Source organism: Procambarus clarkii, chromosome 8, assembly GCF_040958095.1.
Source record: "Procambarus clarkii isolate CNS0578487 chromosome 8, FALCON_Pclarkii_2.0, whole genome shotgun sequence".
NCBI classification, from domain to species: Eukaryota; Metazoa; Arthropoda; class Malacostraca; order Decapoda; family Cambaridae; genus Procambarus; species Procambarus clarkii.
The window spans coordinates 12,691,659-12,717,010 of NC_091157.1; the positions used below are offsets into that span (position 1 = coordinate 12,691,659).

Here is a 25,352-nt window from a genome sequence, read left to right on the forward strand (position 1 = left end):
ATTGCTGTGGGGTCAACAATCTAGGCATCATATGCTGGATTGCCACTAGATGGTTTTCCAGGTCACACAGAATTCCTGTCAACCAGTCACCCTATTAAACAGCCACTTAAATAGAAACTCTTCCACCTCCCAACTTCCACATGAGAGAAGAGAACATGGAAAGCTAGTGAATGGCCCATTAGCAAAGGTGTTTCATTACAATGAACCTTAGTTTCTGGAAGGACCCCTTCAGTAGCTTACAATGATGCTTCGGCTGAGGAGGCCAGCTTTCAAGAGTGAAACAAAAGATTAATTAGAAAAGATTGAGCATACCTGTGGGAGAAGACGGCAGGAGAGGAAGGCTCAAGGACAGAAGAGCATCAGCTCCACAGTATACACCCAAGAGCCACACAAGTGCAGTAAGGCCAAGGGACATCCACCAAGAAGCGAGAGGCCAACACCTGGTTGGACCACCAGAAGCCTTGGGCTCAGATATTTCCTGTGGACTTATTGGCAAAGCCAACGAAGCAGCAAACTTCTGTATATTATGAATGTGGGTTAATCTGTCATCTGGCTAAACCAAACACTTACCTGGATGACCTGGGAGAAACAGACTTTAGAACAAGGAAAGTGAGAGATAGGGTTGATAAACCAAGCATCTATCTGCACATCACTATTAGCCACAGGACAACATATGATATACCTCAAAAATGGAAAACCAAGCACCTATGACTAAAAGTTCCCTCAAGAAAGTTAATGCCTTATTCTTTACTAAAAACAAAGAAAGGTGGTGAATAAATATGAAGACCAGGTCTGAAGGAACAAAACCACTTTTGGAGATGAGAGTGAAACTCCCCAGTACAATAGCCTGAAGCTATTGAAACCTGAAAATGAAGGGACAAAAAAGACAAAACCTGATCAAGTGACCAAAAAAGTTACAGAGGGACATGAACCACTTTGAGGTGAAAGAAATCTCTAGACAGGGCCAGTAAGATTGACCATCAGAGTCCAAGAATACTGAATCATACTTGGGCATCAGTCAAAGAATACTGAATTGTACTCAGGACAGTTGTAGACAGCAGTGTCTGGCACAGACATTTTGCAACGTAGCCACAACAGCCTGCACAAAAATGTGGACCTAATAAATAATCCTTTCCCCCAAGGGGGGGCAAAGGAAACTGGCTACCTGAACTGTCTGCAAATGAGCATGTAGGCCAGGTGCAGGGGAAGCAACTCTGTTGAATAAACACTTACCTCTAACATGAACCTTTCTGTGAGCAGAGACCCATGCAGTCCAGACACGAACAATTTATTTATTTTTTATTTATTTATTTATATATACAAGAGTTCTTACATTATTGTAAAGCCACTAGCACACATAGCACCTGCCAAATCATTTAAAACCCAGGAACCCATTCACTGCTGGGTGAACAGAGGCTACAGTTCAGGATTAGTACCCTGTCAATCCTCCCCGGCCAGGATACAAACCCAGGCCAAAATGCTCTCAAAGCGCCGGGTGCGTGCTTTAAACCACTACGCCACGGGGATGAGGAATATCACTTATGCAACCCATGGGCTCCCTTGGCAAAAGTGTGGGGGCTTATTGCACAGGAGGCAATGCAGGGACCCCTGCATGAGCTGGGTTGCCTTTTGGTGACAGTCAGTGTTAATAATTTCCTTCAAACAGTTGCATTTTTTATGTGCTTATTCTTTTTCATAGGTTTCTTCTTGGTTACGGGTAGATTCCCAAGCTCACCTTTTAGAAAGCAAGAAAACAATCCTGGCTTCCAGCAGGCTCAAATGAGTCTGAGGCCTAGTGCAATTCCATAAATCTTTGCAGTTCCATTGTTATAGCTATGCAAAGCTACAGAGTAGCCCACCCAGAAATAATTAAAAATGTCCAAATATAAACTTGTATCTTTCATAACCTTTTAGTACGTGATTACAGAGTTAGTTGTAATGAATTTTTGTAATCTTTAATTGCTGTTTTAGAATTGTACATTGTTTTCAAATAAGATGTTCAAAGCTCTGGATTAGTCATAAGGAATTCATTCTCAATTATTTCTGATAATCAAGACTTCATTGTACAAAAATGCATATTACACAAAGACATAGCTGACTATGGCACCGTCAAAGAAACCATTCATGAAGACAAAGCAGCAAAACATGAAGAATCTGGGCTGGCGCAGGATCGGCAACATCTTATTTAGGATGTCATGCTCTGTCTTCATCTCTGGAACCTGTCAAGGAAATACAAGTGTTGGTACAATTCCTGTAGATGCACCTGCACAGTTAACAATTGCTTATATGGTAAATGCACAGTTTATAATTAATATTTAGACATATGCATGAGTAACAGGTGGAATTTTGACACCTGCATGAATAGTGTTACACCTGTCAGTTCAACAGGGTAAAACAGATACTAGAGATATTTCCCTCAGTTTTCCTTAACCCTGTAACTGTGCACCCTCTCAAGAATTTCACCTTGTGGTGATGGGGGCTTACATATGACTCCCTGAGGTCAGTAGGGGTTGCCTCAGGATCCCTCTCCTGCCTCTCCTCTTCAGGCACTGTATGTATGAAATGAAACAAACATAGGGAATTATTTGGGTTATCTGACCACTCACTCTAGGAGTCACCAGTGAGGGGGGCCACTCTTGTAAGTTGATTATGTGTCCAGGCTGGGTTGAGAGGGAAAAAGAGGTCTTTGAAACAATGTAGGAAAATGTACAATGCAATAGGGCTCCCATGTTAAAAAGTAAGCACCACTTGGGATGACACACCCCTCCCTACACTGGCCATCACTTAAACTTTCTTGTTGCCCTGGTTGGTTGTATCCCTTGGCCCCTGGGGACCAAACTTTTATAACTGAAATAACTTTTCAAACACAGGCTTGAGGGGTAGGCAACCAGGTCCTCAAGTTAGACAATGATGGAAGATCAAGGTCCATTGCTATGTTAGGCCCAGATCAGGCTTCATCTTTGGCTTAGTTAGTTCGTATAATTTCTCGAAGTGTAAGAGCAAGATGTTCCTTTGTTTCTTTGTGTGGTGACTGAACATTCTACAACAGATTGTTCTTCTCCCCAAACTCGTTGCATCAACTGCTGTGAGGCTCATCTCTGCCTTCTCCTGCACATGCAAGCACCAGGCAGCAAGTGATGACTGAGAGTTCCCTCAACCCTCTTTACAAGTAGCATGGTGCCATCTATTGGCAATTCAGGTAATGGTTAGTTGTCAGCAGTTAAAGTGACAATTGGATTTCCTTTCTATTTAAATGTTTTCCCTTTAGGTGGTGATGAGTTTTGAGTTTTCCTTTGTATGACAGTATGCTGATCTGTCTGTGGTGAATAGAGAATTCTCTAGCCTCCCCTCCCCTCCTCCACTTATATGTCAAGACCATTAGCAAAAAATTTATGGTGAGGGAACAAGTTGATAGAACCTGGTGAAGAGCCTGATGTGTCTTGTGGACCAGGAGGGCCACATGGGTACGTGGCTCAGGAAGCAGCCAAGGGGCTAGCTCAGATTTATAAATTACCATTAAATAAACAACACATTATAAATTTCAAAGTATAAACCTTGAAAATGTAATTTAAAGCCTTGAAAATATAATGTAAATATGAAATCAATGCTGTGACTATCGACCAACGACCGGGGAGCCGGTCGGCTGAGCGGACAGCACGCTGGACTTGTGATCCTGTGGTCCTGGGTTCGATCCCAGGCGCCGGCGAGAAACAATGGGCAGAGTTTCTTTCACCCTATGCCCCTGTTACCTAGCAGTAAAATAGGTACCTGGGTGTTAGTCAGCTGTCACGGGCTGCTTCCTGGGGGTGGAGTCCTGGTCGAGGACCGGGCCACGGGGACACTAAAAAGTCCCGAAATCATCTCAAGATAACCTCAAGATAACCATCAATGGTTTGCAGATAACCCTTGTTATCTGCAAAGCTTTGCAAATAACAGCTGAAGCAGTTATGGCAAACCCTTGTTTCAAGAGTTCCTTACCTTAATAGCAGTGGCAGAGATGATAATATCAATGGATCCCATGAGGGCACAGATGAGGAATGCTGGTGCGTAGTCCTTGGTGAGGGAGGTGCCAGACCACCAGTCTATTAGAAGGCCATTAATGGGGCCAATTACCCCAAAGGGCAAATTGCCCCAAGCCCGTTGAATTCCATAATTACCATCCTTTCCTGTGGGGACACAAGATTAATATTTAACTGGATAATTACTTGATAGTTTTCAATCACATGAGGTTGAATAAGAAAAATGCTGTAAAGTGATCCTGTTTTGAAGTGATGGTGATGTTTGTTTGTAGTGCTTATACCTGTTGCAGTAGGGTACTGTTTGTGTGGTCAGTGTCTGTAATGGTTGTGCTAGCTGATGTCCATTAGTTGCAGTAGTTAGTGTCTGTTCTGGTCATTACCTGTAGTATTTTTTATATGCACAATACATAAGATAAATGTGGTCAGATTTCATTTATCCACCACTACATTACATGGCATTTTTCCACATTAACCCTTAAGCTGCTAAGCAGTCCTGAGGACTTTTACACCCCCCATGTGCAAGAAAAAACCAGCGTTGAATGTAATGAAATGCTATTTATGCATGAAACTGATTATTAAAATTAAAATTGTATGTACTAGCTCTATCTATAAATCCAACATTATGTTTGTAACACTTCATCAATGTATGTACTTTTACCTGAATAAAAATTTGAATTTGAAATGCCATTTTCTGGGCGAGACTTGGAGGCTCCCTGGAGCTATTCAGACTAATATGTAACTATTAGCTTTCTGGCATCAGTCAAAAAAAAAAAGTGCATAGTTCTTGTCTACCGGGGACCCACCAGGGGGGCCAGAACCTGGCCCCCCTCAGAGAGGCACGAGGAGCAATGGCCTTTAGAAATCCCTGTGTGGTTGGGAGCATTCTGTGTCTGCCATTGACCAAGTCAGGCACCCAGAAAGGTAGGAGCCCCAAAATAAACCCCTATTCTGGTGAAAATATTGCTACTGAAAGCCAAACGAGTGGACAGAACTCTCCAAATGAAAACTAGCAAATTAGCATGACGTCATCACGTCGCTGCCCCGCCGTCTGCACAACCTCCCCCCCCCTCCCTGGGAGGGGGAAGGAAGGGGGAGCCCCAGACCGTCCACACCGGCGATCCAACCGGCAGTTCTTAGACTGGATGTCAAAAATATGCGAAAACACCGCCGACCGGAGGGAGAGAGAGAGGGATGCAGGGCAGCCTCCAAGTTTCACCCAAAAAATGGCGTTTCATTACATTCAACGCTGGTTTTCTGGGGAGAGCCCCATCGGTTCCCTGGAGCTACCTCACCAAAGATAAGGAAAAGAAGGAAGGACCCGGGATGCAGACGCCACACACCCTAATTAAAAAACAAGACAACTGGCAAACCGAAGGACCCTACAGACGACCCGGGAGACCCAAACCCTGAAACAGGAAGGAAGGGAACCTGGGCAATCCAAAGTACCCCCACGGCCACAGGGACCAAATCATCACGCATCGCAAATCATCAAATCAGCAAGAGAACCTAGCATGCAATGCAGCTGCTGCCTGCACCCTCAGAACATGATCAATAGCAAGGGTGAACTGTAGCATGCACGCACAAGAAAGTCATGCGACTCCGGGTCAAAAGAACCACAGAAATGACAGGCAGCACGGCAGAGGCACAACCAGTGAATGTCACCCTGAGACAAGGGAGACAAAGCAACCATCAACCTCGCACAATGCGAGAGGGGACTCGAGGGTCACATCCATCGGACCACGGAGCCCCCGCGGGATTTCCCCAAGGCCCTTAACCTTGGGCACACGCTAAGGGAAGCCCAAGCAGGGTACTGCAAACCAGCACCCAAAACTACCAAGCAAACTTCTAGAAGCTGAACCCCTGGGACATAACCACTCACGGGGGCCTAGCAGGGGATACCACAAAAAGAACACAGAAATGTCTATCGAAAGACCCACAAAGATAGATATGGACAACCAATCAAAGGCAGACCCCCACCAGGCAGAAAAACAAAAGAAAAACCCCGCAAGAGGACAACGTACCCAGGCAGAACTTAGACGGCCACTATAAGAGGTGAAAACCAGCTGTGCAGTACCCTGTGCCCCCTACCAGTGACAAAAACTACCTCCTACCCAGAGGCAAACATGGGGCAACAGAAACCCCAACTGACCCCGAGGCGACTGGCTGGTGTGGGCTCCCAGCCAGTCTGCATGTCTGCTTTCCAGGGATTTGGTTCTTTCTCAGCTCGCCAGGTTTGGCTTCCTGGTGAACTGGAGGAAGTCCCATCTGCTTCCCTCTCAGGTTCGGTTTTGGCTGGGTCTTATGTTGGATGCTCGGGCCGCTTTCTCGCCTGACAGAGGCTCTACCTTGGCTGCAGTCCCGCCTTCGCTTGTTTCCTTCGAAGAATGAGACTGCTGCTTTCCGGAGTGGTCCTTGGGTTCTTGATCCTTGGTTGGTCAGGCCGGGGGTGCATCATGTATTGTGTCTTATTGCGGCTCTCCGCCGTTATCTGTACGCCATGGCTTTGGTGGCCGGAGATGCGCTTTGGTTTGACCCGGTTTTTCTTCTTCCCTGTTCCAGGGTTCAGGTTTCCCAGGTCATCCACAGGGTTATTCGGTCTAGCCAGCCTGCAATCTATCCTTGTGCCCACAACGTTTGTAAGTTTGCTGCACTGGCTGCCGTCTTCGGTAGTTTGCTCAGTGCTCTTCTGCACTCCAACACCTAGTATTGGAGTGAGGCAAGTAACCTCCTCTTATACAAATGTCTTAGGCTGACATTGGGGTTTTTGGAGGTCAAACAGGGTTCTGGCCACTCGCTAACTTGTCAACTTTCCTGAGCCTAGTCGGGCCTGTGTCGCATTGGGTCAGCATTAGCAGCCAGTTGTCTCGACTTTGCGTTGCAGAGCGAGGGGCCGACCTCCTCCTGGGCAAGTCCCTCTTATTTTTGTCTTTGGGTACGTAGTTCTGGGGAGCCGATGGGGGCTCCCCCCCAGAATACCAGCTTTGAATGTAATGAAACGTCATTTTCTGGGTGAGACCCAATGGCTTCATGGCACCCCTCCCTCCCTCCCTCTGGTCGGTGGTTTTCTTTTTGCAGTTTTGACATCCAGCCTCAGAACTGCAGGGTAGATAGCTGGCTTGAGGGTCTGGGGCTTCCCCTTCCTCCTCCCAGGGAGGAGGGGGTTGTGCAGACAGCAGCGCGGTAACGTGGTGACATAATGCTCATTTGCTCGTTTTCACTTGGGGAGTTGTCCACTAGTTCGGTTCTCGGTAGCAATATTTTCACCAGAATAGGGGTTTGTTTTGGGGCGCCTACCTTTCTGGGTGCCTGACCCGGTCGATGGCAGACATAGAATGCTTCCATTCACACGGAGGTTTCTATAGGCCATTGCTCTTCGTGCTTCTCTGAGGGGTCCAGGTTCTGGCTCGTGGTCCCCGGTAGGCCTAGAACTCCATGCACTCGACTGATGCCAGGGTCTAATACATTTATATCAGCCCGGACAGCTCCAGGAAGCCTCCGGGTCTTACCCAGAAAATGGCATTTCATTACATTCAACACTGGTTTTCTGGGTCTTTCCCCGGTCGATGGCAATTATGACATACTGTACTATAAATGTAAAGTGCTCATAGGCCATTGCTCCCTGCGCCTCTTTGAGGGAGCCAGGATCTGGCTCATGGCTCCCAGTAGGCATAAGAACTCCTGTTACAGATGACTCCTAATATAAGTACATATCAGTTCAGATAGCTTCAGGGAGCCGATGGGGCTCACCACCAAAAATATATATTTGTATGGTACTGTATACGTTAATGAACACATACCAATGGTGTCGACAGTAATGGCATCTGTAATGGAGTTGGCAGTACTATAGACAATCTGACCCACAAACAGGAGACAGGTGTAGATCCAGAACTCCCAGTATGTCCACACACTGGCACACCTTGACCCCTCCCACTGGCCACCACCACACTCCACACTGTTGATGAAATAGACAGAATACTGTACTGTACTGTATAGGGTAATGACTAAAATATCTTAACATCATGGAAAAAGTTACAAAATATGCAAGTCATCACTAAAGAGAAAGTACAGTGAAAGTCTAGCATTGAATACAATGAAATGTGTCTTTCTGGTGGGTCTCTCTGTGGCTCCATGGTGCTAGCCACTTGTATTGCGCTACACATGTTACATCAGGTCCTTGCAAGTCAGAAATTCATCTACCACAAACCACAGGCCAGAACCTGGTCCACTCAATTAGGCACAGGGAACAGGGAACACTAGATTACCCAAATCAAGAGAAAGTCACCAGTAAGTTAGAGTGAGCCTATACAAACACATGCAAGGAAATATTAGCAAACTGACAACAAGGAACAAAGAAAGTGAATCTTCACTCTTGTGCAAATTTTCAATTAGCCCCTAAGTGTGCAAGACTTCATTTTGAGCTCGACAGTAAATCTGAAGAATTTTACTGTGTGACAATAAAATTATAGACATGACAAAGTTTTTGTTTTGCATTTCTAAGTGAATAAACAGCAAATAAATCAAGAGATAATAGTAGATAATATGAAACAAATGAATTATGTTTCTATTCAACATTTGAAGGATACTGATCTTTTAAGTAACAAATGTGCAATTTACTGCTCTTATCTACAGCATCATGTAAATATTGTTCATCATGCATAATGTAGATATAAAAAACCAGCGTTGAATGTAATGAAACGCCATTTTCTGGGTGAGTCCCGGAGGCTCCCCGGAGCTATCCAGGCTGAATGGATATGTATAACTTTCTGGCATCAGTCAATGCATGGAGTTCTTGCTTACCGGGCACCACGAGCCAGAATCTGGCCCCCTCTAGAGAGGCACGAGGAGCAATGGCCTATAGAGACCCCCCCTTATGATTGGGAGCATTCTATGTCTGCCATCGACCGAGACAGGCACCCAGAAAGGTAGGCGCCCCAAAACAAACCCCTATTCTCGTAAACTATTGCGACTGAAGACTGAACAGGTGGACAGAACTCCCCAAACGAAAATTAGCCCTCATGATGTCATCTTGTCGCCGCGCCGCCATCTGCGCAACCCCCCTCCCCGGGAGGGGGAAGCCCCAGACCCCACCGTCGGCGACCCAACCATTAGTTCTTAGGCTGGATGTCAAAAACGCAAAAAACACCGCCGACCGGAGGGAGGGAGGGATCGGATCGAACCCCCCACAGTTCAAACAATGAACCACCGGGGAGCAGTCCGAATGGAGCCGGATCGTCGATCCACAAGCGACTCGAATCCTCTGGAGCGACATCCACACCGAAGGAACCAGAACAGCCGACGAAGCCACACCCGGCTCGGCGGGTAGACCATCATGGCAAAGTTCAGGCTCCCGCACAAACTCTCGAGCAACCGCCTCGTGACCCGGGAACCCCTCAGAAACAGGTGAAGGCAGGACCGCAGGTGCAAGAGAGCCGCCAGAGGAAGAGACTAGGAAGCAGCACGAACGTCCCAAACCAGACCCAGCCAAGACCAAACCTGAGAGGGAATCAGATGGGACTTCCTCCAGTTCACCAAGAACCTGAACCTGGCGAACTGGGAAAGAACCAAATCCCTGGCAAGCAGACACGCGGACAGGCTGGGAGCCCAAACCAGCCAGTCATCGAGATAGGCCAGCACCCGAACACCTAACAGATGCAGGCGGGCCACCATGACCTGAGTGAGGCATGTGAAAACGCGTGGCGCCAGATTCAACCCGAAGGGAAGATAACGAAAGCGGTAACCTTGACGCCCCACAACAAAACCGAGCCAGTCCCTGAACCCTGGATGAACCAGGACATGCCAATACTCGTCCTTGAGATCCAGGGACACCATGCAAGCGCCCCTCTTCAAAAGAAGACGGACCTGGGACAGCGTAGTCATCCGAAAAGAGGGGCACAACACCCACGGGTTCAGACGGGACAAGTCCAGAATGAACCGGAGGTCCGCGCAGTCCCGTTTCGGGACCGGAAACAGGCGGGAAACCCACCTGAAGGACAACGTCGTTTCGACCACGCCCAAGCAAACCCACTCCGAGATGACCCGACAGAGCGCAGGATAAGAGGCCTGCCCCGCCAGCCCCAAACCCCCTGAGGGAGGAAGAGCCACCCAACGCCACCACAGGCAGCACGAAACGACCCGAAAAGCCCAGGAATCATGGGACCAGACGTGGGCAAACCGGGCGAACCGCCCCCCCCCCCCATCGCCCCGTCAATGGGACGAACCGCGAAAGGGCAGACGCGCCTTTGTTAGAACCGAGGCGGCGAACAGGACGGAGCCCACCCCGTCCAGCAACGGCCAGAACCAAAGGCGCCGCCAGCCCAGAATCTAGCACCAAAGGCCTACCCCGACGAAAAGACTTCCGAACCAAGGCACGACCCTTCCGGGAAGGCCCCCACGAGCCCCCCGGAGCAACAACAACTCCGACATAGGCCGCCTGCAGATACTGCCCCACAGCAGACTCCGCAAACAGCAACGGACAAAAGGGCGAGGACAAATGAAGAGCCAGGGCCCAGGCGGACTCCAAGGAGGAAGCCAGCACCGCCTGACGACACGTGAGGCGAGAAGCATAGAACCGTGAAACTGCATCACGCAAGATGGGCGCGAAGGGCTTCAACAAAGCAGACGACACCCACACAGCTGAACGCAGCGCACCAGACCCAGCAGCGGCCCCAAGCGCTCCCACATCCAACTCGATCCAATCCGAGGACAGCTCAAGGAGGGAAAAGAAACACAGAGCCGAAGCAAGCAGGCCACGAGTCCGCAAATCCTCCGCAATCAAGGCAGCCGAGAAGGAAGGAACCTGCACATGAAGCTGCATGACACCAACATCCCGCGGAAGGGCAGGGGCGAACAAACAAGCATTCAGATTCAGCGCCCCCTAGGAAAACCTGCAACGCCAAGGAAACATCTTGCCACTCAAGCGCACGGGACCGACAGAACGTGTGCCAAGCCTCCAACGAAAAAAGAGGACAGTCTGCCAACCAGGACGACTCTGGAACTTCATAACGAAACCAGCACGAACCAGGGGATCCGTACATGAAGGAACAAGGATCCATCAGGAAGGCATAATCCGGGTCACGCAAGAGGTAAGCCGCCAAGGCCTCCCGCACCTCCGAAGATGAAACACAGGAAACGGGAAACCTCTGGAAAGACGGAACTGAAGAACCCTCGGGATCACGGAACCGAACCCGGGGAGGGGTGGACACCAAATCCAATTCGTACGAGGAGGGAGCAAAAGAGATCCCCTCTCCTTGTAACACCAAGCCCCGCTCAGAGGGCAAAAAAACCCAGGCGGGGTCCAATGAGGCCCAAGGCCCCCAAGCCAACCCCTCCCCAACCCCAGGAACCTCACCCAGAGGACCCAGGGCCAAGCCGTCCTCCTGAGCCCCCACCCCCAAAGAAAAGGTGGGAGCAGCCGATAAAGCAGGAACAAAGGGGGCCCACTGGCCAGACCCAGAAGCTTTGACAGAAGGACCAGGTTCAAATGCCTCTGCCACCGCCCCAGAAGGGGACACCCCCGAGACCGCCCGAGTCTCACAACCAACTAAACCCAGCCCTGGCTCCGAAACCCTCAGATGTTTAGGAGCCGGCAGCAAGGAGGGGGACGACCGAACGAGCAACAGAAGAGGAAGGACTCGGAGGGGTGGACGGAACCAGAGCCGAAGCGACTCCCACCCCCAAGTCCGGGTCCCTATAACCAAAACGGGGCAGTCTCGGGGCATCCGGGGCAGCGACTAACCTAGCACGTTGCAGCAACCTAAAGCGAGCATGCAACGCCTCAGCTGCCCTCACCCGCATATCAGGCGCAGTAGCCTGGGTGAACTGGAGAACGTACAGACAACACACGTCGCACGACTCTGGGTCAAAACAATCACCGACCCAACAGGCAGCATGGCGGAGGCAAAACCGGTGAGTGTCCCCCTGAGACAAGGGGACAGAGCAGCCTTCAAACTCGCAGAACGCGAGGGGGGGCTCAGGGGTCACATCCATCGGACCACGTAGCCCCCGTGGGGTTTTCCAGGGCCCTTAGCCTTGGTAACACACTAAGGAAAGCCCAGGCAGGGTACTGCGAACCGGCACCCAAAACTACCAACAAACTGCTATAGCTGAACCCCCGGGATGTGTACACTCACGGGGGGCCAAGCAGGGAGTACCACCAAATAAACAAAATTGAGACAAACCCCAAGAACAGCGATGGGGACTAAACAGGCAGACCCCCCCCCCCACCAGGCAAAAAACAAAAACAAAAGAAAAACCCCGCAAGAGGACAACGTACCCGGGCGGAACAGAGCCAGCCGCTGTTAATGGTGAAAACTAGCTGTGCAGTACCCCGCGCCCCTGCCAGTGACGAAAACTACCCCCTACCCAGAGACAAACAAGGGCAAGAAAAAAACCCAGCTGACTCCAAGGGCGGCCAAACACCGAGCAGTACACGGCACAGCGGAGGCAGACCCCAAGGCGACCCAGGGAAGGTAGCCCTAAGCCCCAAGGGCAGTACTTACAGGGTACCTAGGGAAGATAACCCTAGGCGCATGCAGCCTGAGCACCGTGGAATAATACTCCTGGCCCACACACCACTGGAAGGGACAGCTCACACCACCAGGAACAGAACTGCAACTGCTAATAGGAGCCAGAGGCACGACCGCACCAGATCCCATCAGCCTGAGAACTAATGGTTGGGTCATCGACGGTGGGGTCTGGGGCTCCCCCCTTCCCCCTCCCGGGGAGGGGGGGGGGTTGCGCAGACGGCAGTGCGGTGACATGATGACGTCATGAGGGCTAATTTTCGTTTGGGGAGTTCTGTCCACCTGTTTGGTCTTTGGTCGCAATAGTTTACCAGAATAGGGATTTGTTTTGGGGCGCCTACCTTTCTGGGTGCCTGTTCCGGTCGATGGCAGACATAGAATGCTCCCAATCATAAGGGGGGTCTCTGTAGGCCATTGCTCCTCGTGCCTCTCTAGAGGGGGCCAGGTTCTGGCTCGTGGTCCCCGGTAGGCAAGAACTCCATGCATTGACTGATGCCAGAAAGTTATACATATCCATTCAGCCTGGATAGCTCCGGGGAGCCGATGGGGCTCCCCCCAGAAAAAACTTTCTTCCTGTTTGTTTTACTCTAAAGAATCTAGTGTTAAATGTATTGTAACACCTTTTTCTATTGGATCCCATGGTGTTGAATCAAACCCTTGTAAGTCATAAAAAAACTACTGGAAACCAAAGGCCAAAAACCTGGTCCTCTCAAAGTGCTGCAAGGAACAGGGAAGTTTACGTCACCCTAACCGAGGGAATTATAGTGCTCGGTTGCCACTCCCTACATTCACTTATGGTGTTAGGTATTGTTACTCTTACTGCCTGCCACACATTGTATTGTTACTCTTACTGCCACACCTTGTATTGTTACTCTTACTGCCACACCTTGTATTGGTACTCTTACTGCCACACATTGTATTGTTACTCTTACTGCCACACCTTGTATTGTTACTCTTACTGCCACACCTTGTATTGGTACTCTTACTGCCACACATTGTATTGTTACTCTTACTGCCACACCTTGTATTGGTACTCTTACTGCCACACATTGTATTGGTACTCTTACTGCCACACATTGTATTGTTACTCTTACTGCCACACCTTGTATTGGTACTCTTACTGCCACACATTGTATTGGTACTCTTACTGCCACACATTGTATTGGTACTCTTACTGCTACACATTGTATTGGTACTCTTACTGCCACACATTGTATTGGTACTCTTACTGCCACACATTGTATTGGTACTCTTACTGCCACACATTGTATTGGTACTCTTACTGCCACACCTTGTATTGTTACTCTTACTGCTACACCTTTTATTGTTACTGTTACCTTGAGGTTACCTTGAGGTGCTTCTGGGGCTTAGCGTCCCCACGGCCCGGTCGTCGACCAGGCCTCCTGGTTGCCGGACTGATCAACCAGGCTGTTGGACGCGGCTGCTCGCAGCCTGACGTATGAGTCACAGCCTGGTTGATCAGGTATCCTATGGAGGTGCTTATCCAGTTCTCTCTTGAACACTGTGAGGGGATTGCCAGTTATGCCCCTTATGTGTAGCGGAAGCGTGTTGAACAGTCTCGGGCCTCTGATGGTGATAGAGTTCTCTCTCAGAGTACCTGTTGCACCTCTGCTTTTCAACGGGGGTATTCTGCACATCCTGCCATGTCTTCTGGTCTCATGTGATGTTATTTCTGTGTGCAGGTTTGGGACCAGCCCCTCTAATATTTTCCACATGTAAATTATTATGTACCTCTCCCGCCTGCGCTCAAGGGAGTACAGATTTAGGCTCTTTAGTTGGTCCCAATAGTTTAGATGTTTTACTGAGTGGATTCTAGCAGTAAAGGATCTCTGCACGCTCTCCAGGTCAGCAATTTCTCCAGCTTTGAAAGGGGCTGTCATTGTGCAGCAGTACTCCACTGTAGAGAGCACAAGCGTTTTGAAAAGTATCATCATTGGTATAGCATCTCTAGTGTGAAAAGCTCTTGTTATCCAACCTGTCATTTTTCTTGCAGTTGTGACGGCTACTTTATTGTGTTCTTTAAGAGTAAGGTCTTCCGACATGAGTACACCCAGATCCTTTACATTGCCTTTACGTTCTATGTTATGATTTGCCTGAGTTTTGTACATGGTTTCCGTTTTTATATTTTTATTTTTTCCATAGCGCATGAGCTGGAACTTATCTTCGTTAAACACCATATTATTTTCTGTAGCCCATAAAAAGACCTGATCTACATCTGACTGGAGGTTTGCCATCTCCTCTATGTTGCCTACTTTCATGAAGATCCTAGTGTCATCTGCAAAGGATGATACAGTGCTATAGGTTGTGTTCTTGTCTATGTCCGATATGAGGATGAGAAAAAGTACTGGAGCAAGCATAGTACCCTGGGGAACTGAGCTCTTCACGGTTCATGGGCTGGATTTTATTTTGTTGACTATTACACATTGGGTTCTGTTGGTCAGGAAATTGTAGATCCATCTGCCTATTTTTCCAGTAATTCCTTTTGAACGCATTTTATGTGCAATAACACCATGGTCACATTTATCAAAAGCTTTTGCGAAATCTGTGTAAATTACATCAGCGTTTTGTTTGTCTTCCATAGCATCTAATGCCATATCATAGTGGTCCAGCAACTGCGACAGGCAAGAGCGCCCTGTCCTGAAACCATGTTGTCCGGGGTTATGGAGATGCTGTGATTCCATGTATTTTGTGATCTTACTTTTTAGCACTCTCAAAAATTGTTATGATGTGCGATGTTAGTGCTATCGGTCTGTAATTTTTTGCCTCTGCCTTATTTCCTCCTTTATGAAGTGGTGCTATCTCTGCTGTTTTTAGTATATCAGGAATAACGCCAGTATCTAGGCTTTGTCTCCACAGAATGTGGAGGGCCTGCAATAGTGGTTTTTTACAATTCTTTATGAATATGGAGTTCCAAGAATCCGGGCCTGGTGCAGAGTGCATAGGCATACTGTTTATGGCTTCTTCAAAATCCAGTGGAGATAGGGTGACGTCTGATATATGATTTGATGTTGGTATCATATCCATGAAAAATTCATTTGGGTTATCAATCTTTAATGTGTTTAATGGCTCGCTGAAAACAGAGTCGTACTGCTTCCTCAGTAGCTCGCTCATTTCTTTGTTGTCATCGGTGAAAGTTCCATCTCCCTTTCGCAGGGGCCCAATACTAGATGTGGTTTTTGATCTTGATTTTGCATAGGAGAAAAAATATTTCGGATTTCTCTCTATTTCACTGATGGCCTTTTGCTCTCTTTGCCTCTCCTGGGTTTTGTATGATTCTTGTAGCTTCCGTTCAATTGTTTCTATTTCTCTACCTAACCTTCTTTGCCGTTCTTGAGATAGGGTGCGACTCTCAAGTTGTTCCGCGATTCATTTTCTTCGCCTATATAGGGAACGACGTTCCCGTTCCAATCTGCATCTCTTCCTCTTTTTTTTCTTAGGGGTATGCGGTTTGAACATATTTCTAGTGCTACTGAGCTTATTTTTTCCAGGCACTGGTTCAGGTTTGCATTTTCTAGCTGTTCTTCCCAGTTTATTTCTGTGAAGTCCTGGTTTATTTGCTCCCAGTTTATCTGTTTATTATTGAAGTTGAATTTGCTGAAATCTCCTCCACTGGGAATCTGGACTGGTTTAGAAAGTCTACTCTCCATGGTTGTCATAACTTCAATTAAGTTGTGATCTGAGTAACAGGTATTTGTAATCATTACGTTCCTGATCAATTCATCATTATTAGTGAAAATGAGGTCCAGCGTGTTCTCCTTCCTAGTTGGTTCTACTATTTGCTGGTTTAAGGCAAACCTGTCACACATCCGTAGCAGGTCATTTGCATGTGCCTGTTCATTTAGGCTACTTCCTGGTATTCTTTCTGATATTACTGTATTAGCCAGGTGCTTCCATTTCAGGTGCTGTAGGTTGAAGTCCCCAAGCAGGATGATGTTCGGAGCTGGATTTGTGAGGTTTTCCAAGCAGTGTTCTATTTTCATTAGTTGGTCTTTAAACTGTTGAGGGTTTGCCTCCGGTGACTTATATACAAAGACAATAACTACATTTAGAATCTCTATTTTGATTATCAGCACTTCCACCATATCATTTGAGGTGTTTAGCAGCTCAGTACAGATGAGTATGTCTTTGATGTAGAGGCTGACCCCACTCTGAAGCCGGTGTTTCCTATCACATCTGAAAAGATTGTACTCTGAGATCCATATTTCACCATCATGGTAGTCATTTGTGTGGGTTTCTGTTAGGGCTGCAAACACTGCATTTGCCTCATGAAGGAGACCATCTATAAAGTGAACTTTGTTGGATTTGCGTGTTTTTATATCCTGGATATTGGCAAATATAAATGATGTTATTGTGTTAGTGGTAGTGCTGGAAGCCTTACTTGGTGTTAATATCTGAGGCTCTGGTAAGGAGGCCACTGTGTTTGCATCCAGGGTGTGTTGTTTTGGAAGTGATTCATCCAGTTTTGGTGGTAGGATGGGTGTTGTGTGGTGTAGTACCTGTGTGCTTATTGATAATTTGTATTCCAGTCTTGTGGGTATCTCCGTTCCCCTCTGTAATATTGTAGTGGTTCCATCTGACTGTTCCTCTCTCTTATATTTACTACTCTGTTTCTGCCTTCCTCTAAAAAGTTTCCAGTAGTGTCATATTGATCTTCCCGTCTATAACGCTGTGTACCTCTCACGTGGAATTCCGGACACTGAAGATTGTAGCATTTTTTGTCCCTAATTGAAAATTGACATAATTTAGGGTGGAAGTATCTACACCCTGTTCCAAAACGGCATGTACCCCTCTCCAACATGTTCCTGCATTTTCGAGGATGCAGAAAATGGCATTTTGCTCCTAATTTTCCATATTTGCATATTCCTTTAGCGTAGAATTTGCAAATGTGTTCCGGTTTTGCATTTTTCAAGGTATTTATATCTGTGACTGTCTTGTCTACCTCTTTATTGGAGCCATCTCCGTTTTTCGTCCCAATTCCTTCATCTATGCACTCTGTTTCACTGTTGCTCTCATTGTTTATATTACCTGGCTCTGCAATATTGCTGTTATTTTGTACCACAATACCCTCTTCCTCCACACTACTGCTGCGGTTCTCTAAACTATCTGTTCCTGAGTTTTGGTCGTTATCCAATGTTGTCTTTTCCCAGTCCGCATATATCACTGGTAGCTTGTCTGTGAATGATAATCTCTGTGACTCGGGAATGTTTTTCATCAGTTTAGTTATGTTCTCTAACATTAATCTGTCATCTTTGCAAACCCAGTAAATTCCTTGCCTTTTTGTGCATCCTGGAGATAATTCTGTACAGCCCAGGTGAAATCTTATGTTACAGATGCAACACGTTACGCCTACATTATGTTTTCTCAGTATTCCCGAACACTCGCCACACCTCTCCATTGTCTGATGTATTGTATTGTATTTGAGGTTCACTGTATGGATCACTTGTTGATGTCAGTCCTTTTAACTTTTTATAAAATTATATGTATATATTTATGTTTAATATTTATAATATTATATGTATACCATATATTTGTAATATTATGTATGTTATTTTGTTCAAACTTTATGGCAGGTACTTAGCGTAGGGTAGCGAAGCTGGTCCCCGGTCGGTACAGGTGACCTCTTGTTGCCCCAGGTTGATGTCACCAGTTTCCAGTTACTCGATTTATAACCACTGATGCCGCCTCTTGCCACTATAGGGGATGTAGAGGGGTCCTCTTACTGCCACACCTTGTATTGTTACTCTTACTGCCACACCTTGTATTGGTACTCTTACTGCCACACCCTGTATTGTTACTCTTACTGCCACACTAGTCAGTGGACATATTGCGTACTGTTAGTTCAAAGTGACCAACTTGGTGCTCTGTTTAATATGTAATGTCAGTTGCTCTCAATCAACGGTGCCCATTGGGTGGGAGACTAACCTAGGAGTAAACAATATAATTGTCAATATTTAATTTAAAGAGCAAGATAACAAGAGGGTATGTATGGAAGCTAACCATGCAAATGAGTAACAGGAATATAAGGAAATATTTAGTTAGTGAAAGAGCTATGAAAAAGTGGAATGAAATAATAGTGGAAATAGTAGAGCATACTCTTGTTTGGTATGAACTGTAAGATAGGAAAAAATATATATACCTGTACTGTATAATAAAATCAACAAAATAATAAGGTATCCCCTGCTAGAAATAAATATAATTGATTAGTTAAATGAATAAATTGATAAACAAATAACAAGAGCAAATATAGGTACAAATATACAAAATCCATGTCCAGTTTCTGTATACATGAACAAGACAAAACAAAATACCTGACATTTGCCATCAGTAAATCCCAGGAAACGTTGAGACCTTCCAGCTGATAAAGTCGGCTTCTGACCCCAGCGGTAGCCTCGTCTGCTGCTTCGTGCCTCCAAAACAGTTCTCCCTCACGAGACCTACTAATGGAAGTGTGGGAGGAGACAGCCTCAGTGGTGTTGTAAATCTCTAGGCTGTGGTCCTTGGCCAGGGCATTGAGTCTAAGGTCTGGTGTGGAAGTGTTGGGCAAGAGGCATGCCCAGGACTGACTACAAGATGCCGTGCAGTCCCAAGCCTTTGCGATGTAGCACCCTCCTTTAGAGAGAAAAATAGACAAGTGACTAGTTGGGAGCATGGGAGGGTGTAATTTGTGTGTGTACAAATTTGTATTCATACTAAGGCAAATGTTATAATAAAATATATTGATTTAAAAACAAGTGTTGAATGTAATGAAACGCCATTTTCTGGGTGAGCCCCAGAGGCTCCCTGGCACTATCTGACTGATATATGCTATATTAGTCTGGGGGCTTCAGTCACATGGAGTTCTGCCTACCAGGAACCACGAGCCAGAACCTGGCTCCCTCAGACAGGCGCAGGGAGCAATTGCCTATGAAAACTCAACTCTTTGAGAGTGGATTTATATCTGCCATCGACCAAGGTTAAGCACCCAGAAAGGTAGGCATCCTAAAACAAACTTCAACTTTTTTTTTTTTTTTTTTTTTTTTATTTTTACATGCAAGCATGCGTATAATGTACAATAAAAACAGAACAAATATAACATAGAACAAAAGAACAAAGCACACACATGAACAATGACAAAGGAACAAATCAAGAAGACCAGCCAGAAGGGCTGACCACAAAACAAAAAATGCATATACAAACATAACACAAATATAAACACAGCGTAATACAAACATAAGGGAAGCATAGAGGCGAGAAACAGACAAAACAAGTCTGCTAACACCTCAAACACATAATGCACACATAACAAAGAGCACACCCCAACAGCCTGAAGGGCACACAATATGACAAGCAAGCGCACACGACATCCACAACCGAACACACAAACGCACAGGAACCGCACACCCCCCCACTAGCCATACAAGAAAACCCACAATACAAACCGGAGCACGCAGGAACCGGGAAACAATACCCACCCCACCCACTCACATACACACCCCACAACCAGGCAACACAAAATACATAGAAATCACTTGCGAGGAACCTCGTGAGAAATGTACTTCTCCGGGAAAAGATCATGAGGATATTTCGCCTTGTAAGCTTCCCAGACTAGATCTTCAAGGTCGGTAGGGTTTTCGACCCCCCGCGCTCGAGCGGGTATCATAAACTCGGGAACATCTATATCTGGCGGCATCGGCCAATGCCTAAGGTCACTGACGCAAGTCGCATAACGAGGCTGGGGAGCGCCAACCACGCCCTTCGAGGAAGCAGATGACACCGGAGAAGCGGACGAGGGTCGCCGAGCCTGCCACGCCTTCGTCATCGGAGCAGGTGTCGGACGCTGAGACGATAGCACTTCCACGGATACCGCAGGAGACACGGAAGGGACTGCAGGAAACGGAAGAGGCGGCAAGACCGCTGCCGAGGAAACGGGTAACGAGGAAGGAGCCACAGAACATCCAGAGCGAGCATCCTTTCTCAACATCACTACCAGGCCACCCCGCTCACCACCAACTACAGCAGGGGGAACCACCGCCCACGAAGAACCGGAGCCATCCGACGCAGGCAACGCACCTGAAGCAGGACCCTCTGACACCGGACCAGAGGTTGAGGCCGAAACGCCGGCACCGGCATCCTCAGGCAAGTGTACCTCCGCCACCACCGTAGTGTGCACCACATCCGGAGCCACGCCACCGTCAACGGAAGGACGACACTCGTCGAATTCGCCAACATCAGCCCACGCAGAAGAACGCCGGGAACGCTTAGGCTCGGGCCGCACATCATCAGACCCGGAGGCAGACTCAGCGACCCGCGCAGCACCAACCGAGCGAACCGACGCACGCCGCAGCACGGCAGCCTCCTCAACCACACGGGGCACCAGACCAGGCACAGGAGGGAATGCCGGAACCACCTCAGCTCCCAGCACAGCCGGAACAGACGGCGAGGGCGCAGGGACCGGGACAGACACAGCAGAGGAAGAACTGGAAGACGAGAGGTCCGAGCAAACGGCAGTGGGAAGAGGCTCAGGGACACCAGCCGGAGCACTAGGCGAGGGCCCAACCTCCGGAGGAGATGCGGCAACAACAGGGGACGCAACAGGCGGAGCAACAGCTGCTACAGAGGGCACCTCCTCAGCCGAAGAGACGTCCATACCCACCGAATCATCCCCCACAGGAAGGGGCGGAAAATCCTCCTCACTGAAGAGGTTCACTGGTGCAACAGGAGGCGCAGAACAGTCAGCAGCCTGATGGCCCAAAAGACCACAACGATAACACGTCCGCGGCTGCCGGGCGTAAAACACCCGAACGTTGTACCCCATAAGGCGCACAGAGGACGGAATATCCGCCCGGAGTCTCATGCCCAGGGTGCGAATGTTAGACCTCACACCCTTAAGAGGACTAGAAGACACCACGTTCACTCTCACACTAACAACTGCGCCAAACCGCCCGAAATACCGCCGTAGCAGAGCCTCTGGAAACTCCAAGGGAGCCCCATGCACACTGATGTAAGTAAGTGCACCACTTCTATCCGAGAGGGTGACAGTGCCCGCACCATCCGGCAGGGGCAGAGTCCGCCCCTCGTATCGCCGGAGAAAATCGCGATACGCCACCTCCTCTGCAAACTTCACAATTGCCCTACGGGCCGTTACCAACTCGACCCCATAAATCGCAAACACAGGGACAGAGAGCATTTCACAAGCCAGGGCAATCTCCGGGTAACCAGCCCGCACAGAGAACTCTAGTCCCACAGACTGAGCCCGGACGACTGGGGGTAGAGGGACCCCCATCGTAACGCCACGTCAGCACAGGCGAGCAGAGACACACCCGCCCCCAACCGGCCGAAACGGGCAAACAACACCAAACTGCTGGAGCGCCGATGCAACACGTCCGCCCCTTACCGAAGCTAGGGTCAGACTCCTCAAACTTCAACTGGTAGAAAATTGCAACCCAAGACTGAACAGAGCCCAAAACCTCCCCCCCAAGAAAAAAATGTAACAAGCAAAACGTCATCAAACTGACGCATTGCTTGTTCCCCCCTCCCCCCCCCTCATTCCTGGGAGAGTAGAGGGGGGCCCCGCTCACCCAAGCCGCCTGCTTGCCCTACAGTTCGGAGACCAAGCAAACAAAAACAAAAACCACTGACCAGAGGGAGGGAGGGAGGGTGCGAGGGAGCCTCTGGAGCTCATCCAGAAAATGGCATTTCATTATATTCAACGCTGGTTTTCTGTGAGGAGCCCTGTTGGCTCCCTGGAGCTAGATACCCAGAGATAAGTAAAAGAGGGACTTACCCGGGAGGCAGCAGCACTGCACTCCTCATGACGAAGATTGGACAACTGGCTGCTACTGACGACCCAAGACCACACAAGGCCACTGAGGACCCAAAATGTTCACAAGATAAAGGAAAGCCAGGACCCTTTTCGACCTCCAAAACCCCTGTGCCCGAATATCAACCCAAGACATGTTACCAACGACAGCAGCAAGAACCACAAGCTTCCGAACATCATGGGCACAAAGGTAGACCACAGGCTGGCTAGACTTGATAACCCTGCTGAGGATCTGAGACCCAAGCCCTGTAACAGGGAATGAGGGAAGTTGGATCAACCCAATGCACGTTCCCAGACACAGAACCCCAAGGTGTGCAGGTAACGGCGAAGAGCTGCAACCGGACACAAAAAATGATACACCCCCAGCCTGACCAACAATATCCCATGGACCCCCCTCCGGAGGCCCGCAGTCTCATTCTTCGCCAGAAAAGAAGGAGACGGCTGCAAATGAACAAAATGTCCACCAGGACCGAAAGAGCAGAAACCTCTGCGCCGGAGGAGAGCTTGAAGCTCACTGACCCGACCCCCAGAGACCAAAGCCAACAAAAGGCAAAGCCTTCTGAAATCAATCTTGAATCGAAGGGACCCACAGCAAACCGAGGAGGAGAAGAGAGAAAAAGAGAGCACCCAATTCAAAGACCAGGACGGCTCAGGCGGTGGTGCATGAGCAGGCCGGAGGTGGAAAAACGCATGAGAAAGCTTACAGAATGGAGCCGAAGGGACATCCAACCCGAACGCAAGCTAAAGTGGCTCTGCCAGCACTAAACGATAAGAGGCAACAGTATTCAGCATAAGATGTCAATCCCAAAACAGCCAAGAAAGGAAAGACAACACGAATAGAAACAGAAGGCATCCTATGAAGAGAAAGGAAGTGGCGAAAGGAACGCCAAGAAACTCCATACTGTCGCTGAGAAGACTGCAGGTGGGACACTATGAGAAAAGCCACCTGACCACCATACAAGTGGTGATACACATGTGTCAAAAATACCAGACGCGAAGAGTGAAAGAGTAGATCAAACCAGCAAGGTACCTCACTGGTCCGATCTGTTGAAAGAGGCGGAGCCGCGGAAAATGCCCCGGGTTCAGATACCAAACAAGCAGTGATTGAAACCAAGGCTGGGCCAGCCACCATAGGGCCAGAAGGAGAACCCTCTCTCAGTAGGATTTCAGCCAAGCCTGAACCTGAAGGAACAGCTAGACAGGAGAGAAGAGGTACAGGAACCCCCACCTCGACCAGTCCTGCCTTCAGTCCAGCTTTGCAGTCAAGGAAGGGCGCCATATACACTGGGAGATGCTGTGAGCACGTCGACACGAAGAAGTCCACCTCCGGGCGCCCATACGTCTGACAGAGCCAACTGAACGAGTCGGCATTGACTGTCCATTCCGTGGACAGAAAAATGAACAGAGGCAGGCTGCCTGCCAGGATGCTGGACACGCCCCTGATGTGAACCACACGGAGAGGTAAACCCCGAGAACAAGGACTGAAGAGACCCCCCACCCCCCTCTGTTTTAGGCAGTGAACCACCGGGGTGCAGTCTGAATGGAGCTAGATCGTAGAGCCTCGAGTTAGCCGAATCTGCCACAGCAAAAGCCACACTGCCGCAAATTTCTCCACCATATTGAGAGCCCGACGGAAAGACATACCCACTGCCCCTGGCCAGACTGGTGAGCACTGATCACAAAACGCCAGCCTAGAGACGACGCATCCGTGAACATTTCGAGCGAGAGCTCGGGTGCGCACCTTGGCACTGAACCTCGAAAAACCTGAAGAGGAAGCTGGTGACACAGCAGCTGACGCAAGGTTCCCCGGGGTCCGAACCCAGCGAGAGCAGCAGAAGGGACATCCCAAAAGAACCAGAACAGCCACTAAAACTAGATCCAACACGACGTGTAGACCAGCACAGCGAAGTTCAGACTCGTCGGTCACAACCGATGAGTGACCCAGGTGCCGGCCCCAAATCTGGCACCACTGGCTTATGACGACTGAAAGAACCTCTTGGCACAACTGTTTCAGGCAGGGTCGGAAATGCACCACCGCAGACCCTGCAAACCGCAACAGCCAAAAAGGGGATGAAAATCTAAGAGCAAGGGGCCCAAGCAGATTTCAAAGAGTGAATGAGCACCGCCTGTTGGCATGTGAGGTGAGAAGCAAAAAACACAGACACTGCTTCCTTCAGAATTGGCACATACAACTTCAACAAGGCAGCCAACACCCGAGTTGCCAAGCTGGCGAGCTGTTCGGTGCGCTTGCCTTGGCAAGCGCACCGAACACCGGCTCGGGATCCAGAGCCTCCAGATCGTCCTCGAGCCAGTCCGAAGATAGCGCTAGCAGGGAAAAGATGTGGTAGATCGAAGCTAAATGCCCACGGGCGCGCAAATCCTCAGCCACCAGGGACATCGAAAGGGAGGGGAACCTGCAAATGAAGCTGCATCTGGCTGATATCATGAGGAAGCATGCATTGAGGTGCTCAAACTCGCCCCCCCAGATAAACCTGAACAACCTTAGTCAACTCCTTCCATTCAAACGTGCGGGTCCGATAGAATGCATGCCATGCCCCCCCCCCCCCAATGAAAAGAAAAGGCAGTCTGCCAGCCAGGAAGACTCTGGCACCTTGTAATGCACCCAGTATGGAAAAAGAGGAGCCAAACTCAAAGGAAGAAGGATCCATTATCGAAGCGTAATCTTGGTCTCGCAGGAGATAAGCCACAAGAGACTCCCGCACCTTCCTCGGCAGGATGCGGGAAGCCAAAAACCTCTGAAAGGGGATGAACCAAGGAACCCAAAACCAAACCCAGGGAGGAGTCAAACCCATATCAAACTCGTACAGGGAGGGAGGGATAGGAAAACCCCCTCCCCCTGTAACAACAAGCCCTGAACTGAGGGTACCAATACCCAAGCGGGGTCAAATGGAGCCCAAGCCCCCTCCCCCCCAAGTCAACTCCTCCCCAGCCCCGGGGCCGAGCTGTCCTCCAAACCCTCTGCCTCTGGAG

General features: G+C 48.7%; 1 protein-coding gene across 1 annotated transcript in view; it reads right to left on the reverse strand.

Moving 5' to 3' along the window:
* The window catches only part of LOC123759766 (major facilitator superfamily domain-containing protein 6-like), an 82,149-nt gene that overhangs the window by 35,026 nt on the left and 21,771 nt on the right, over nucleotides 1-25,352 (reverse strand). Inside the window, exons 4-7 of the mRNA XM_069317291.1 lie at nucleotides 18,871-19,171; nucleotides 7,817-7,971; nucleotides 3,979-4,166; nucleotides 2,083-2,219 (exon numbers count right to left, since the gene is read on the reverse strand). Of these exons, the coding sequence (XP_069173392.1) occupies nucleotides 2,083-2,219; nucleotides 3,979-4,166; nucleotides 7,817-7,971; nucleotides 18,871-19,171 (781 nt within the window). The remainder of the gene's footprint in view (nucleotides 1-2,082; nucleotides 2,220-3,978; nucleotides 4,167-7,816; nucleotides 7,972-18,870; nucleotides 19,172-25,352) is intronic.